Raw genomic sequence first — 14,499 nt, 5'->3', positions numbered from 1 at the left:
TACAGCATAGTATTCTTTTAGAGTATGCCTCAAACTCAACAAAACTTAGACTTTACCTATAAACTCCACTAAAAAGAGTAAAGAGTGAGTCATTTTACTTTATTATAGTTTTATTTAAGACCACACTGTGACCTAGTGGTTAGCATGTTGGCCTCACAGTTGAGAGATGATCGAGGGTTTGAATCTCTGTCTCTGTGTCTTCCTCCCACATCCTAAAAATATGCATTGCTCAATTAAGTGGGGGGGCTTTCAGGGCGTACTTTCAGTGTTAGTGCAGATCTGCCAACAAGTACGAATTTATTGTACTACTCATGCAATTTGACTCTTGAATATAAACTTAATACTCTTGAATATTAAGGGTTTTGTTTTTTTTGTTTTTTTTGCTGAAAACCGTTTTGCCGATATTGTCCAACTCTGAATTTCTGATACCGATTTTTGTAACAAGACATATCTCCTGTGGTGGAATGAACATATGTGTTTTATACAGCATTTCTTTTAATGTTTTTATGATAGGGGAAAAAATCTGATACCGAAGTTGACCGATTATCACATTTTTATAATTATCGGTACCGATAAATATCGGACATCCCTATGGAATATGCTTGTATCCTTTATTAGAAAGTGTCTTCAAAATTTTGACTATATCTACTATAGACTCGTTTGAGAATAACTGTTCATTTTCTAGTCTTAATTCTAAATTGTCCTCCTCCAGCTTTCAGAGCGCCACAAAAATTCCTGTTGTGTTTCTTTGTGTGCATTCCGAAAGTGGAACGACTTTGCCCACACCCCTCTATTACCGCTAACCACCAACTGTCTCCTCTTTAATTCGGTAGGATCCACACAGTGCCGACACTTTTTATTGAGACAGATGGACTCGTCCATAGAGTGTCTGTCTGTAGAGGACACCTGCATATGCATATGTTCCTGCATGGCTCACACTTTTTTTTTTCTTCCTTGCATCTGCCAATGAATGAGATTCTTCAGGCTGTGTTTATGTTGGGACGGATCCACCATGCAGCAAAAAAAAAAAAAAAAAAAAAAGAAAACTCTCAGCGGGTCATAAGCTCCCTGATGTCAACTAAGTACAGCCCTGGCTAAAGACAACTAGATTGTTTTATGAAGTTTTATAATAAGTAAAAGGTCCTGTATTACAAGTAATCCCTCATTTATCGTGAGTCAGTTTCCACAAAGTAGAATCCCCTTTTTATAATTAGCATATTTTCACAGTGATGGCATTGGAAACATTGTTTGTGATCTTCTGAATACGGTTTTTAACATTATTAGAGCCCCCATAGACATGAAATAACACCTGTTTAGTCACTTTTACATTCATATTTCCCAATACAGTAGATATAGACATAAGAAATAATAAGACATATAAGACTTGTGCATGTGTATGTTGCAATACATGTCTTCCAAACGTGTAGACAGGAAGTGTAAATGTTATTTTGATTAGTAGTAGTCTTCCCGTCGTGAGCTATGTTAAACCTTATATTCCGGCAATCAAGTCTGGTGCTTGTCTCACTGCCCAATTACTGACACCTAGTGACCAATGTAGAATACTACATGCACAATTTTTATACGGCTTCTTCAGTCCTTGTGTTTATATCTGTCATTGAGCAGTTTATTTCTTCTCTCCACCAGTACTAACGGAAACCATTAGCACCACAAGGTAACTAGGAAATATACAATACAGTTTCAAATAACAAACAGCAGTTAATTTAACATCGGCTCATAATGCATAGAGCAGTTCAGTGATGGACAACAAACATATGGATTGTACTGCAATCCTGCCTATGTCCACCAGAGGGAGCCAGAGGAGGCCAGAACACAGAGGCCGAAGGGTGGCTGATGTCATTGCAGCGCCCCAGTTCACGTTCACTTTTTTTTTTCATTTTAAACTTGCACTTACTTGTACACTTTTGGGGTGTTAGGTTGCTGTGTGATGAATTCAGTCTTGTTCACAGTAAGATGACACCTTGTTATGTTGTTATAGTACTTTATATAATGACCTCCTCCAATTTCCAGGGGTTGACAAGCTCGTTTTGAGTGCACTGATAGATTGATCTGACTGATCTGTGAGAGGAACAGTATTTAAACCGTTAGTAGTAGTTCTGAAGTTGAAGAAAGAAGATTGGCAACTACTAAATAACAAAGGCTCTTAAAGTTGTTACAAGTTCTGATGCAAATAAACTGCACATGAACAAATGAGCAGCATTGGAATCATGTCTGATCGTGTGTCTAATGGCCCTGTGTCAATAACATATCAATACCTGACATGATATATGGAATTAACAGTCAAGAATTGTGTTTCATATGAGCAAAACCTCGATTAGAAGTGACAACACAAGCTGCAAAATGTTGCAATGGAACACTTTTATAGTTGTTTTGTTGCAATTTAGCATCTGTCAAAGCCTTTACAAGTGTGCTTTCACTTATATTTTGGACGTGTGTCTTTTTCGGAGGAGACAAAACAGGGATATTAGTATACGTAGTGTCCTACACAAACCGCAAGCACAGTTGTCAAAGTTGTTTCCTCTTTTTCTTCGCCTTTTTTCCATTGCGATTTAACACAAACTGTACTAACACTCTGGATGTAACTTTCAATAATGAGACCTTTCTAAACCAGATGCATATTTGTAATTCCTCAAAATGCAAATCAGGTTGGTTTTCCGTTCAAACTAAATGTCTCATTCAGCGGACGTTTGCTTTAAAGTCAACGATAGCCCCACAGACGTACCTTATCATCCTTGATGCTATTAATCTTTCTATCTCATCTGCTTTTAAGAATAGTCCTGGCTGTGGCGGAGGAATCCTGTGCCAGTTTCTACTCATAAATCCCTGAGAGGAGAGCAGGTATGACTGTGCATGTTAGCTTCCAGTCATGCTCATTTGTTTATACTGGGATGTCATCTCTGACACTGTTCCTGTACTTACACATACGGCTCTTTGCACATGTGGCTCCACTTGAGCCACACATTTGTCTCAAAGCAACCAAGGTGTTGATTCCTGTCTTCTCTGATGGATTCTCCTTCGTTACATGTACACATTTACTGCTACACACACACATACACACAAAGGCCAATCTCTCGACCGCCTCCAGGCAGGGGTTACAGGCAGTGTCATGCAGGTTAGGTCCCCCTCTCCTGGGGGTTCGCCTGGAGGCAACCTGCTAGAAAAGGAATGGAGTGGGTGGGAATAAAAAGATAAAGATATGTGGAGTGGATAGTGAATAGAATGCCAGGAATGAAAGAGAGATCTTGAGAATGAGAGGGGAGTTCAGGCAGGGTTCTGATTGGGGGTATTAGGAGGGGTAGGGGTGGAGTCAGGGGGGCTCTGCTATTTGTAGATCCTTGTGATGGATGACTGGTGTGTGTGTGTGTGTGTGTGTGTGTATGCTAGAGAGAGAGAGAGAGAGCGAGAGAAAGAGAGAGGCTTTTTTTTTTTCAATCTGCTCTTTGCTCCTGTTCGCTCTCTCTTTAGGCAAGCAGAGCTGAGTGGGACTGTGTGAGAAGAGGCACACCACAGCCACTCCACGGAGAGCCAACACAGGAGAAGAGTTTGCAAGGAGACAATAATAGCAAGAACACAGCTTTTTTTTTTGGGATATCAAACTAACAAAGAAAAAAAAAGGATTTGTCTCGCTTTGCTCCCCCCAAAAAAGGAAATTATTTATATTCACAGCAAATATTGACATTTTTGTGGTGTTTTTTGCAGTGAATAAAAGGAATAAAATAAAAGCCAGACTGGGATGCCAGACAGAGGTTTCGGAGCAGGCATGGGCAAGCTGACTGGTCCGCCACTCTGGATGTGGAGCTTGATGATGCTCTCTTGTGTCCTGCTGATGGGCAGCGCTGGAGCCTGCCCTGCCTTGTGTACCTGCAGTGGCACCACAGTCGACTGCCACGGACTGGGGCTCAGGACCATGCCGAGGAATATCCCACGCAACACCGAGAGACTGTGAGTGATCACTTTTGCTATTTCTACTGCTTAATTGGACAGCAATAAGCATGCATGACAAGCTGTGTCACACACTCGGTTATTTATACATAGGAATGAAGAACTAGTGTGCCCATAATATACTAATTTTTTTGGGATGTTAAATCAAACTTAACTTTTAAAAAGTTACTAAAATTGAGTTTAAGAGCTCTGAAATAAATATTCCTCAGTCATGACTCCCTCCACAAATTCTTAAATCATGTGGAAAATTAAGCAAACCTGCTCCTCAAGTGAGTCCCACACTAAGATCTTGTAGCTGTCTTGTAAAACCGATCGAGGACAGGGAGATAGTGTGTGGGGTGGGGGGGAAAGGTGGTAGTAAGAGAGGAAAGTGGAGTTCCTTCCGTCTTTTTCTGACGTTTCCCCTGAAATATTCATCGGTAAATCAGAAGTGAGGAGTGCAAGGGGAAATAGATTGTTCTATTCCAGCTTTTAGAATATCAGCTGTGAATAAAACATGCAGTGGGAACAGAGGAAGGAGGAATGCAACACTGGCACAGTGGGGAAATGGCTGCATATTTGATGATTTTCATATTTAATTTCTAAGAACACCTTTTTTTTCCCCTTGTTTCCTGACATTTTACATGCTTCCTGTGCACACGCAGGTTCAATACCGAGGCACTGTGGTCATTTTGTGGTTTTCCTTTTACAAGAGGGGTCATGTCTAATTTATTCCTGGGTTTATTAGATTTTTTTTTTTTTTTTTTTTACATGGGTGCATAAGTCAAGTAAAAATACAGCTTCTCCACAGTGGTGTTCTATTCAAGCATAGGGAACATCCTCTCCTGCAGGCTGTTATACGAGGTGATAAATCAAGGTGAATGTGCAGGTCAACACCTTTGCATGACTACTACTTATTGTGTATTCGGCATCAAAAACTGCAGTAGTCTCCATTAGAAGTTAGTTAAGTGAAAATGTTGAATAAAATAGCTTCACTTCACTGACAGGGTTTGTCTTTAAAAAAATAGAGCAGATATAAAATGTGTGGATTGTGTGAATGAATACAGCTTTTGGGAAATGGTGTCTGTGTTCAAACAGGAGGGGGAGGGTTTTAGGGGGGGAAAGTGTGTGTGTGTGTGTGTGTGTGTTGATGTGACGAGGATGTGTGCGCTGAGGGTGTCGCCATAGACAGCAGAATCCCATTTACACTTGTCAACGTGGGTTTGGATCAGTTCTGACCCCTGCGATCTTAGGACCAAAGACTGTAATGACACTGTGAGGCTCAAAATTGCACACTGGAACTCTCTTTATTCCCTCAGTTTCTTTTTAATACTTCTGCTTACCACTGCTGTCCGCCTTTCATTTTCAGACATTCACTTATTATGAGAAATTATGAGAAATTATCAATGCCTCTTTCCTGATTATTTTAGGTAGGCGGATATTGACCAAACACTGCTGCTTTATCTCCCTGCTGTTGAGATTAAGCGTGTGTGCCTCATCTGTGTGAATGAGTTGATTTGCAGAGGGGGAGGAGCTGGGTGTTAGCACGGGTGTGCCTTTCTTAAGCTAGCGTATTGACCATATCTCCAGGAGGCATCATGCCCTGCTATGAGATTCAGGGCTCCTCCTCCCTGCTTATACAGTACAGTATCTCATAATAGTGAGAACCCCCCTCATAGACAATTGCAGTATGTTATTGTAAAGGATAATACTATACTTTTAGAGTAGTCTGTGTATATCTTATAAAGCAGTATAGATTTATTCTATTCTCTGAAAATGAGTCAAAACACAGACAGTGGTTAGCGCGCAGACCTCACAGCTAGGAGACCAGGGTTCAATTCCACCCTCGGCCATCTCTGTGTGGTTAATTGGTTAATTGACGACTCCAAATTGTCCATAGGTATGAATGTGAGTGTGAATGGTTGTTTGTCTATATGTGCCCTGTGATTGGCTGGCCACCAGTCCAGGGTGTACCCCGCCTCTCGCCCGAAGACAGCTGGGATAGGCTCCAGCACCCCCGCGACCCTCATGAGGAAAAGCGGTAGAAAATGAATGAATGAATGAATAATATTATTATATAATGTTATTATATAAATATCAGCTGGGATAGACTCCAGCACCCCCGCGACCTTCGTGAGAATAAGCAGTAGAAAATGAATGAATGAATTATTATATAAATATATAATTATATTAAAATATATTTATATATAATTGTATACACTAATATTATTATAATATAATATTATTTTTTTCTAATTTTCCTTGAATTACACTGGGGAACAATATTTTTTCAACTTTCTGTTGCATTGGATTTTGTAACTGATTCTGAATGATTTTTAGGTGCTGATTTCAAATCTGAAATTAGTTTTTCTCCATAAGCTCTAGTTTTCATGCAATTTGAGATAGATGAAATAGTCTAAATATATGAACTTACGTAACCCAAATCTATGTGTTTTGAGATTATATACATAGATTCCATTCCTGTTCCAGTTTTCAAAGGTTTGCCTTCATTAAACGATAAAGACATTGGACATGATACGAACGAGGAAGACAGTTGTGACAATGAATTGCCAGAAACTGAGTGGGAACAATCCGAGGAATGTTCTTCAGAGACTGAATCTCCCCCAGTCCCCAAGCCTCTTCACCAAACTGAACTGAATGACTTAGTTCGGGATTTAGGTCTTTCAAAGAAAGCAGCTGAGCTTTTGGCATCAAGATTACAAGGCAAAAATCTTGTTGATCACACTGTTAAAGTGTCATATTACAGAAAGCGCGACCAGCTTTTTGTGACCTTCTTTTCTGAAGACAGACAGTTTGTTTACTGCCATGATATCCCAGGTCTTCTCAAAGAACTGGGTGTTCCTCACTATGATCCAACTGAATGGCGGCTCTTTATAGACAGTTCTAAACGCAGTCTCAAGTGTGTTCTTTTGCATAATGGCAATGTTTACGGGGCAGTGCCTGTAGGTCATTCAGTTCATCTGCGGGAAGACTATGATGACATCAGAATGGTCATGGAATTCTTAAAATATCGTGAGCACAACTGGATCATTTGTGTAGACTTGAAAATGGTAAACTTCCTTCTTGGTCAACAGAAAGGTTTCACCAAGTTTCCATGTTTCCTCTGCATGTGGGACAGTCGAGCACGAGACAGACACTGGGTCCAGAAGGACTGGCCTGTTCGTGAAACCCTTGAAGCAGGCATGCCAAATATCACACATGACCCAATTGTTGACAGAGATAGGATCATCTTTCCTCCTCTGCACATCAAACTAGGTTTGATGAAACAATTTGTCAAGGCACTGGATGCCGAAGGTGAATGTTTCCAACACATAATCAAAGCTATACCAGGGTTGTCGTTCGAGAAGATCAAAGCAGGTGTGTTTGATGGCCCACAGATTCGAACCCTCATTTGTGATGATCAGTTTGTTGCCAAGATGACCGCCTTGGAGAGGGCAGCATGGTTATCCTTTGTGGCAGTCGCTTAGAACTTCCTTGGAAACAACAAGGCAGAGAACTACAATGAACTTGTGAACAGAATGCTCCTCGCTTTTCGTGCTCTCAGGTGCAACATGAGCATCAAGCTTCATTTCTTGAACAGCCACCTTGACCAGTTCCCTGAAAACCTGGGGGCTGTGAGTGACGAACAAGGAGAGCGGTTCCACCAAGACCTAAAGATCATGGAAGAACGCTACCAAGGTTGCTGGGACAAAAGTATGATGGCCGACTACTGCTGGAGTATTAAACGAGATTGCCCAGATGAAGTGTACAAACGCAAAAGTTACAAACGCAAATTCCTGCCTGACTAAAATACTGTACTGACAGAAAGTGATAAGCGTTATTAGCTGTGATTGACTCTTATCTGAAGAACGTTGTAAATTATGCTTATCTCACGTTGCGATAAAGACTGTTTTCTGAGAAACGCTTCCAGAAAAAACATATGGCACTTCTAACAATGGTGTACTTTAATCTAAAATCACATTTTAATGTTCTGTTTCTTTTGCCTTGTTAAATATACTGATTTGTGGCTGACATTGCAATATCCTATAATAATGCTCGATTTTTTTCTATTTTTAATAAAAATTAAAGATTGCATAAAATCTGTAGCTTGCAGAAAAAAACTAACTTCAGATTTGAACTCAGCACACTTAAATTGACTAAAAACAAGTCTTACTTTAAATGCAACATTTTGAGTGTTCCCCAGTGTTATTTGTCAAAAAATATTTATTATTATTTATATTATATTATGAATATTATTTTCTAAAAGTGTTATACTATCAGCTTTATGTTCTCATCAACATCAAACCACATCAAACTATGTAATGTAGTATTATGTATGTATATAATTTTACCGTTTTTTACTAAATAAGGCATCCGACTTACAAGTCCTGTTGCCAGTTTGTATGTTAAAAGTTAAAATACTTAGAAAGCAACTAGCGGGCCGGATTCAAACGCTTGGTGGGCCGCATGTGGCCCCTGGACCGTAGTTTGCTCACCCCTGTTTTAGACAATGATGGTTGTGTGCTGACGTTTTTGTGAGGACAGTCATACTATACTGCTACTCAAGCTGTACATTGACTACTCTAAAGTCATTTCTATACTATTGTCTCCTTGAGAACACATACTTTTTACAAAAAGTGTTTCATTCTGCAAACCTTCTGCAAGTGAGTGTGTGCCTGGAAAAAGTACCGCTTCACTAACCACGTTTGGGGCAAGTATGTGTGCATGTACCAGCAGGGTTTTTTTGGCACAGTACTGGCACATATCTGCCACGTCTGACAGCTCGCCAGCCACCTGATCCATAATTTACCCCAACAAGGCTGAAAACAGCCATCCTGCTACCTGGCAACCCTGAAGGTTGAAAGAGCATGATGCAAAAGAGAAAGAGACGCAGGCTGAGAGGTGGTGCATGATAAGAGACGGCTTGAAAGAGAGATTGGCGCCTCACTAAGGTGGTAATCACTGTGGAGTTTTGTGATACAAATACAAAGTTGAAAGATTTAAACAAGATCGTATTACATTTTACTTTTAAATGCACTGACTGTCATTAGATAGATCAATTTCCTACACCTCATATCTTGGCAGGAACATTGTTTTTGCAGTGGTTCACATACAGTTATTCTTTTGAGCACCTGGTGTGGGAGTCGTTTGCCCGTATATCTTGAACCCGATGGACCTTTAAACAATTAAGAGTACTTGTAATGGTAATGGTTTTATTTCATTTGAACATGCATCAGATTACAATTGAATGCATCACATAATCAGTTCACAGTTCCACATGTCCAAAAGGAGTAGGAAGAAGCAAAGCTTATTAAATCCTACCCCTCCATCTGGTACTTTTACAATTAGTAACTGTTACATTTGTTCACTTCGTGCTTTCCATAATACAGTTTAAGTATTTTATTGTTCTCTCCGTGCATGCGTGGGTTTTTAAAGATAATATCAATAATATTGCCGTTAGACAGGCTGCACGGCGGTCGAGTGGTTAGGGCGCACACCTCACAGCTAGGAGACCCGAGTTCAATCCCACCCTCGGCCATCTCAGTGTGGAGTTTTCATGTTCTCCCCGTGCATGCGTGGGTTTTCTCTGGGTACTCCGGTTTCCTCCCACATTCCAAAAACATGCTAGGTTAATTGGCGACTCCAAATTGTCCATAGGTATGAATGTGAGTGTGAATGGTTGTTTGTCTATATGTGCCCTGTGATTGGCTGGCGACCAGTCCAGGGTGTACCCCGCCTCTCGCCTGAAGACAGCTGGGATAGGCTCCAGCACCCTCATGAGGAAAAGCGGTAGAAAATGAATTTATTTATTTATTTATTGTCCCGTACGGAAGTACGAGGTGATATGACCATCCAATGACATAATGTGTACCATAGTAAGTGTCAATATAGTGATATATATAGCACATTATGACTGGTTCAAGACTCTTCATCCTTGTATTTAGCAAACATCAACTGCTTGTATTGTTTCTTGAATTGGCTCATCGTTGTGCATTGTTTGAGTTCCTTACTCAATCCATTCCATAGTTTGATGGATTGCGTTAGATAACCGTACAGGTTCTTGGATGTTGTGAGTCTAATACTGTATGTTTATGAGCTCGTCTGCTATCTTCTAAAAACGCAAGAGACTCTCCTTTTTTTTTCACATACCTATATAATATGCATATAGCATGTCTAAACTGTCTGCTGAGCATCAAAGGCATCTTCTGAGTTACTTAGCTCACCCTCGGCCCACTGGCCTGCTCTCCTGACATCGTCACGTTATATTTTTGATTGCACTCATTAGAGGAATCATCTTGTCAAAGGCATTTATGTGTGTCAAAGCCATAAATCTGTTTAAGGGCTTACAATGCATGGACTTTTACTGACAAGAAATTGGAATGATGGGGTTAATTAGTAGTGTTTTGTCTCCTAAAAGGGATGGAAACACGTGTGTGTGTGTGTGTGTGTTTGGCCGTGAAATGTTATTTCAAGGTGTGTGCATGAATGCATGATTACGACAGTGGCTCAGATGTTAGCAGACCATGAAAGCTGATTCTGCTCATCTTTCGTCTGAAAGTCCGTCTTTCTTTTATCAGCAGCGAGGAACCTGGCGGAAAGCGGTGGGAAATGTGTGTTTTAAATCAATGCATGCTCTCCTGACATTGTAGATACACCGCACCTGCATAATCCACATTTTATGCTTGTTGAGATGCTTTTGATGCTTTTTGAAATTTTACAGGCAATTACGGCATTCCAGATATGAAGAGAGATGTGCACTCGCTTACTGTAACACTGCTGGGCAACAGATGGCTGACTTTCATGTAGTTTAAATATAGTGAGCGAGGAGGAATACATTAATGTTGAGCCATTAATGGATTCAACATGGTCATTAAAGTATTTGAAGACCGGTTGAAAAATTGCAATAATTTACATTTTGCACTGTTTGAAAGGAGGTTCTAAGTAGAGCTTCAAAACACAAAAACAAGAAATGGGTCTGAGAAAAAAAAATTGTGAGTCACCAATTTGTCGCAAACAACCATTAATCTGAAATAGGCTGTTTTCTCAAATCCCCCTAAAATAGAAATTAAATAGAAAAAAATGTTTAGCCCCTTCAAAAATCAGCTTGGGTATGCAAGGGTGTGTCCAGGAGGCTAGTGGAACGTTGCTCCAGGTGGTGAAGATGGTCATGAAGGGCATCTCCTGTCTGGAACTGATGTTTAATCTTCTCAAGTGGATTTAGGTCAGGGGAACAGGCAGGGTGATCCAAGAGAGTGATGTTATTCCTCTGGAAGAAGTCCCTTTGGCGGATATTGTGAACCGCAGTGTTTTCTTGTAGAAAAACCCCGTCATTACCACACAGATGAGGGATTTCACTCATCAGGGATTCCCCCTGCAACATTTCCAACATAACCAATCGTCGTTTGACGCCCCTGCACAAGCTGAAGCGTTATTGTTCCTTTGACGGAAAAAGCACCTCAGATCAGGATGTCCTCCACAGTGCAGAGAGAGGAGAATAAAACGTTATTCCACCTTATGTCCCATGTTTGGTGCTCTCATGCAATTTCTAAACAATTCCAGACAATTCAGACAGCTAATCGGATCCTCTGGCTCAGACGCAGTGACATTTTTTTAGGTCTACTAATTGACTGTTATGCTCCATAATCATCAGGATCTTTGAAGAAGTTTTAGACTGACTGTCTTACAGCATCCAACTTCTGCAATAAAGATGGGCTGCAAGAGGCCTTACTTATTTAGCTCTACAATTTCACCATCTTTTTTGCCTTTACCATTAAAGGGGGACTGCACTTTTTTCATTCACAATCTTTATATGAAACATGAACACTATTTCTTTCTCATTTCTGGGCATTCTAGTAGGAGAAAATGCATTAATATGAGCTAGCTAACAAAGGACATCATGGGAAATATTTATTGCAGTAGCGGTCACAATAGGTCATTCTGTACATTGAGTAATTGCTACCATGATTCGCTAAACTTTACCAAATCATGAGCTGACATCAAACATGACCAATATGCTTCTCAAAGCAGGAAGAAGGCAGGATGTAATGCTTACAATACGTTTAATGGTTGAAAACAGTCACTTTAATTTAATTTACCCTGATTTCTGGTAAGGCTGCACGGCGGTCGAGTGGTTAGCGCGCAGACCTCACGGCTAGGAGCCCAGGGTTCAATTCCACCCTCGGCCATCTCTGTGTGGAGTTTGCATGGGTTTTCTCCGGGTACTCCGGTTTCCAAAAACATGCTAGGTTAATTGGCGACTCCAAATTGTCCATAGGTATGAATGTGAGTGTGAATGGTTGTTTGTCTATATGTGCCCTGTGATTGGCTGGCGACCAGTCCAGGGTGTACCCCGCCTCTCGCCCGAAAACAGCTGGGATAGGCTCCAGCACCCCCCGCGACCCTCGTGAGGAAAAAGTGGTAGAAAATGAATGAATAATTTCTGGTAAATCACTGCTTTTTCTTACACTTTGAACCTGGCTGTTTATGCAGAGTGGTCGTGTTTTGGTCTTACGGCATCTTGTGAGAATTGATTTTAAACCCTAAAAAAACTAAACCCCCAAAAATCAGCTATCAGAGGTATTGTTATTTCAATAATGATCCGCAAATCAGTGCTCATCATGGAGAAGCCGTGGAGAGGTGCATGTTATGCAGCTTTCAGGCTGATCGATCTAGCCACTTTTTCTCGGGTCTGTTGTTGGATCTTGGCAGCATGGAACAGTGTCGGGAAGTCCACTGGGTGCCTGGACTCGTATACGCTGGGGAAACCAGTACAGGCTCATGGGGTGGTTTGTTGTGACGCTTGTCACAACAACAAAAAAAAAGGAGGAAGACCCAAATTGTTGAGTTGCTCTTTTCAGAAGAAGAGGATGACTTTAGTGGTTTTAGGTCCCAGGAGGAGGATGAGGACAGCGATTATTATATACTAAATTAGCCTTCCTTTTAAAACAACCATAGTAATTTTCCACCAGATGAATCTTGTTTTTTTTTCGCTTGACTTCAGTTCTTGCAGCATATTAACATTAAATTCAATCAAATGTAAGACTTGGCTATCTGACTGTGCAGTTTTGGGGCTGATCCAAATTAGGATTGTTCAATCTTGGTGGCGTTCCAAGTACCGTTATCGTTAATTCAAGTGTCTCAAACAGGGAGATACAAGCACATATTTGCTGTCATTGTAGCGTAGCGGGAGCATAATGTGACGCAGCAGATGTTTTCACCACAGGACACACATGAAAACATCTCAGAGAACACATTCATACAGCCAAGTAACTCCTGTCATGATGAACAGCAGCCGATACAGTCCTCGTTCTCCAAGCAGGGCTTTGTGTTTCTTTTGCAGTCTTTTGCACAGAGACAACATGCAATAGAACAGATGTGTGACTGATTGGCTTTGTTTGGCTTGACAGTGTCATAAGTTATCTGTTTGAGCAGAAATAGTCGACTTTTCCTGCCAGTGTTATTTTTTTCTTACATGCCGCTATCTCGAGCGTTACGCCGAGCGTTTTAGTTGGAGCGTTGACGGCCAGGTAAAACACATGCTTTGGCTCACGACCCCGTGACATTTTTTGTGTGCGTTTGGGATGTGCTGACTGTTTACCTATCAGTGATCTCTCTCCTGAGTCCTGACTGAGCAGAATGGATACTGTAAATAGCCTGCAAGGAGCCCAGGAGGCGGGAAACACTCGCTCAGACGTAGTCTTTAGCCACTGCACACACACACTGACGCACACACACTAAAAATGTACAATTGTGGTCCTGCATGTCTGAAAGCCACATTTCAATGGAGAGGGAGGAACCTGACCTCTTAATGTGGATTGAAGTGTTCCAGTTTGCTTTATGCGTGTGTTATTTTGGCAATGGTGGTGCTCTTATTTCCACTATTTGTGAGTCAGGAGATTGGAGGATGTACTATAGATCGTTTTTTTTTTTTCCCCAGACAGCCCGTCAACTCGTCACAAAACTCAGCAACCTCTCCTGTGTCTTTAACTGCTGTCACTTCCATATGCTTCAGAGTCTACACTTTGCACACGCTGGCGTTCATTCATGGCAGAGAGCATTGGCTCGCGTGGTCCAGTAGTATTATCAGCATGTGATTGTGGTAATGATCCGACGAGCTTTGGCCGCATCCCGTCATGCTTTTGGTGGGTTGTCAGCTTGTAGACACAGTGAGGAGTTTGGAAAGAGCGTGGCCACAGAGCTTCAATCCACCGGCTTCTGGCTTCCCTGCCAGGCCAAACCTGCTCAAGACAAATGGTCCTGCGGCGCAGTGTTATTATAGTGTGCACACGTTAATAAGATATGTGAATGGAAACTTCTAACACAGGGTACACCTACACACAATATAATATACAGAATCTCACTAAAGTGAGTATACACATCATATATCAGTATACATACTGTAGAAAGTAAACTTGGATACTTTAGAGAACAGCTTGAATATTATAGATTGTCTAACCCAGGGGTCTCAAACTCAATTTACCTGGGGGCCACTGGAGCTAGGGTCTGGGCAAGGCTGGGCCGCATCAGGTTGTCAAAAAAAAAAATAACGCATTTATTGAA

General features: G+C 41.1%; 1 protein-coding gene across 4 annotated transcripts in view; it reads left to right on the top strand.

Moving 5' to 3' along the window:
* The first annotated feature begins 3,483 nt into the window (after positions 1 to 3,483).
* Positions 3,484 to 14,499, top strand: part of slit1a (slit homolog 1a (Drosophila)) — a 126,915-nt gene continuing 115,899 nt past the window's right edge. For all 4 annotated transcript variants that reach the window (XM_058058545.1, XM_058058543.1, XM_058058544.1 and 1 more), the window contains exon 1: positions 3,484 to 3,960. In XM_058058545.1, coding sequence (XP_057914528.1) covers positions 3,752 to 3,960 — 209 coding nt within the window. In that variant the 5' untranslated portion in view covers positions 3,484 to 3,751. The remainder of the gene's footprint in view (positions 3,961 to 14,499) is intronic.

This window comes from Doryrhamphus excisus, chromosome 20, assembly GCF_030265055.1.
Source record: "Doryrhamphus excisus isolate RoL2022-K1 chromosome 20, RoL_Dexc_1.0, whole genome shotgun sequence".
NCBI lineage: Eukaryota > Metazoa > Chordata > Actinopteri > Syngnathiformes > Syngnathidae > Doryrhamphus > Doryrhamphus excisus.
The sequence above is the reverse complement of the archived record's forward strand: the minus strand, read 5'-3'. Positions and strand labels throughout refer to the sequence as shown.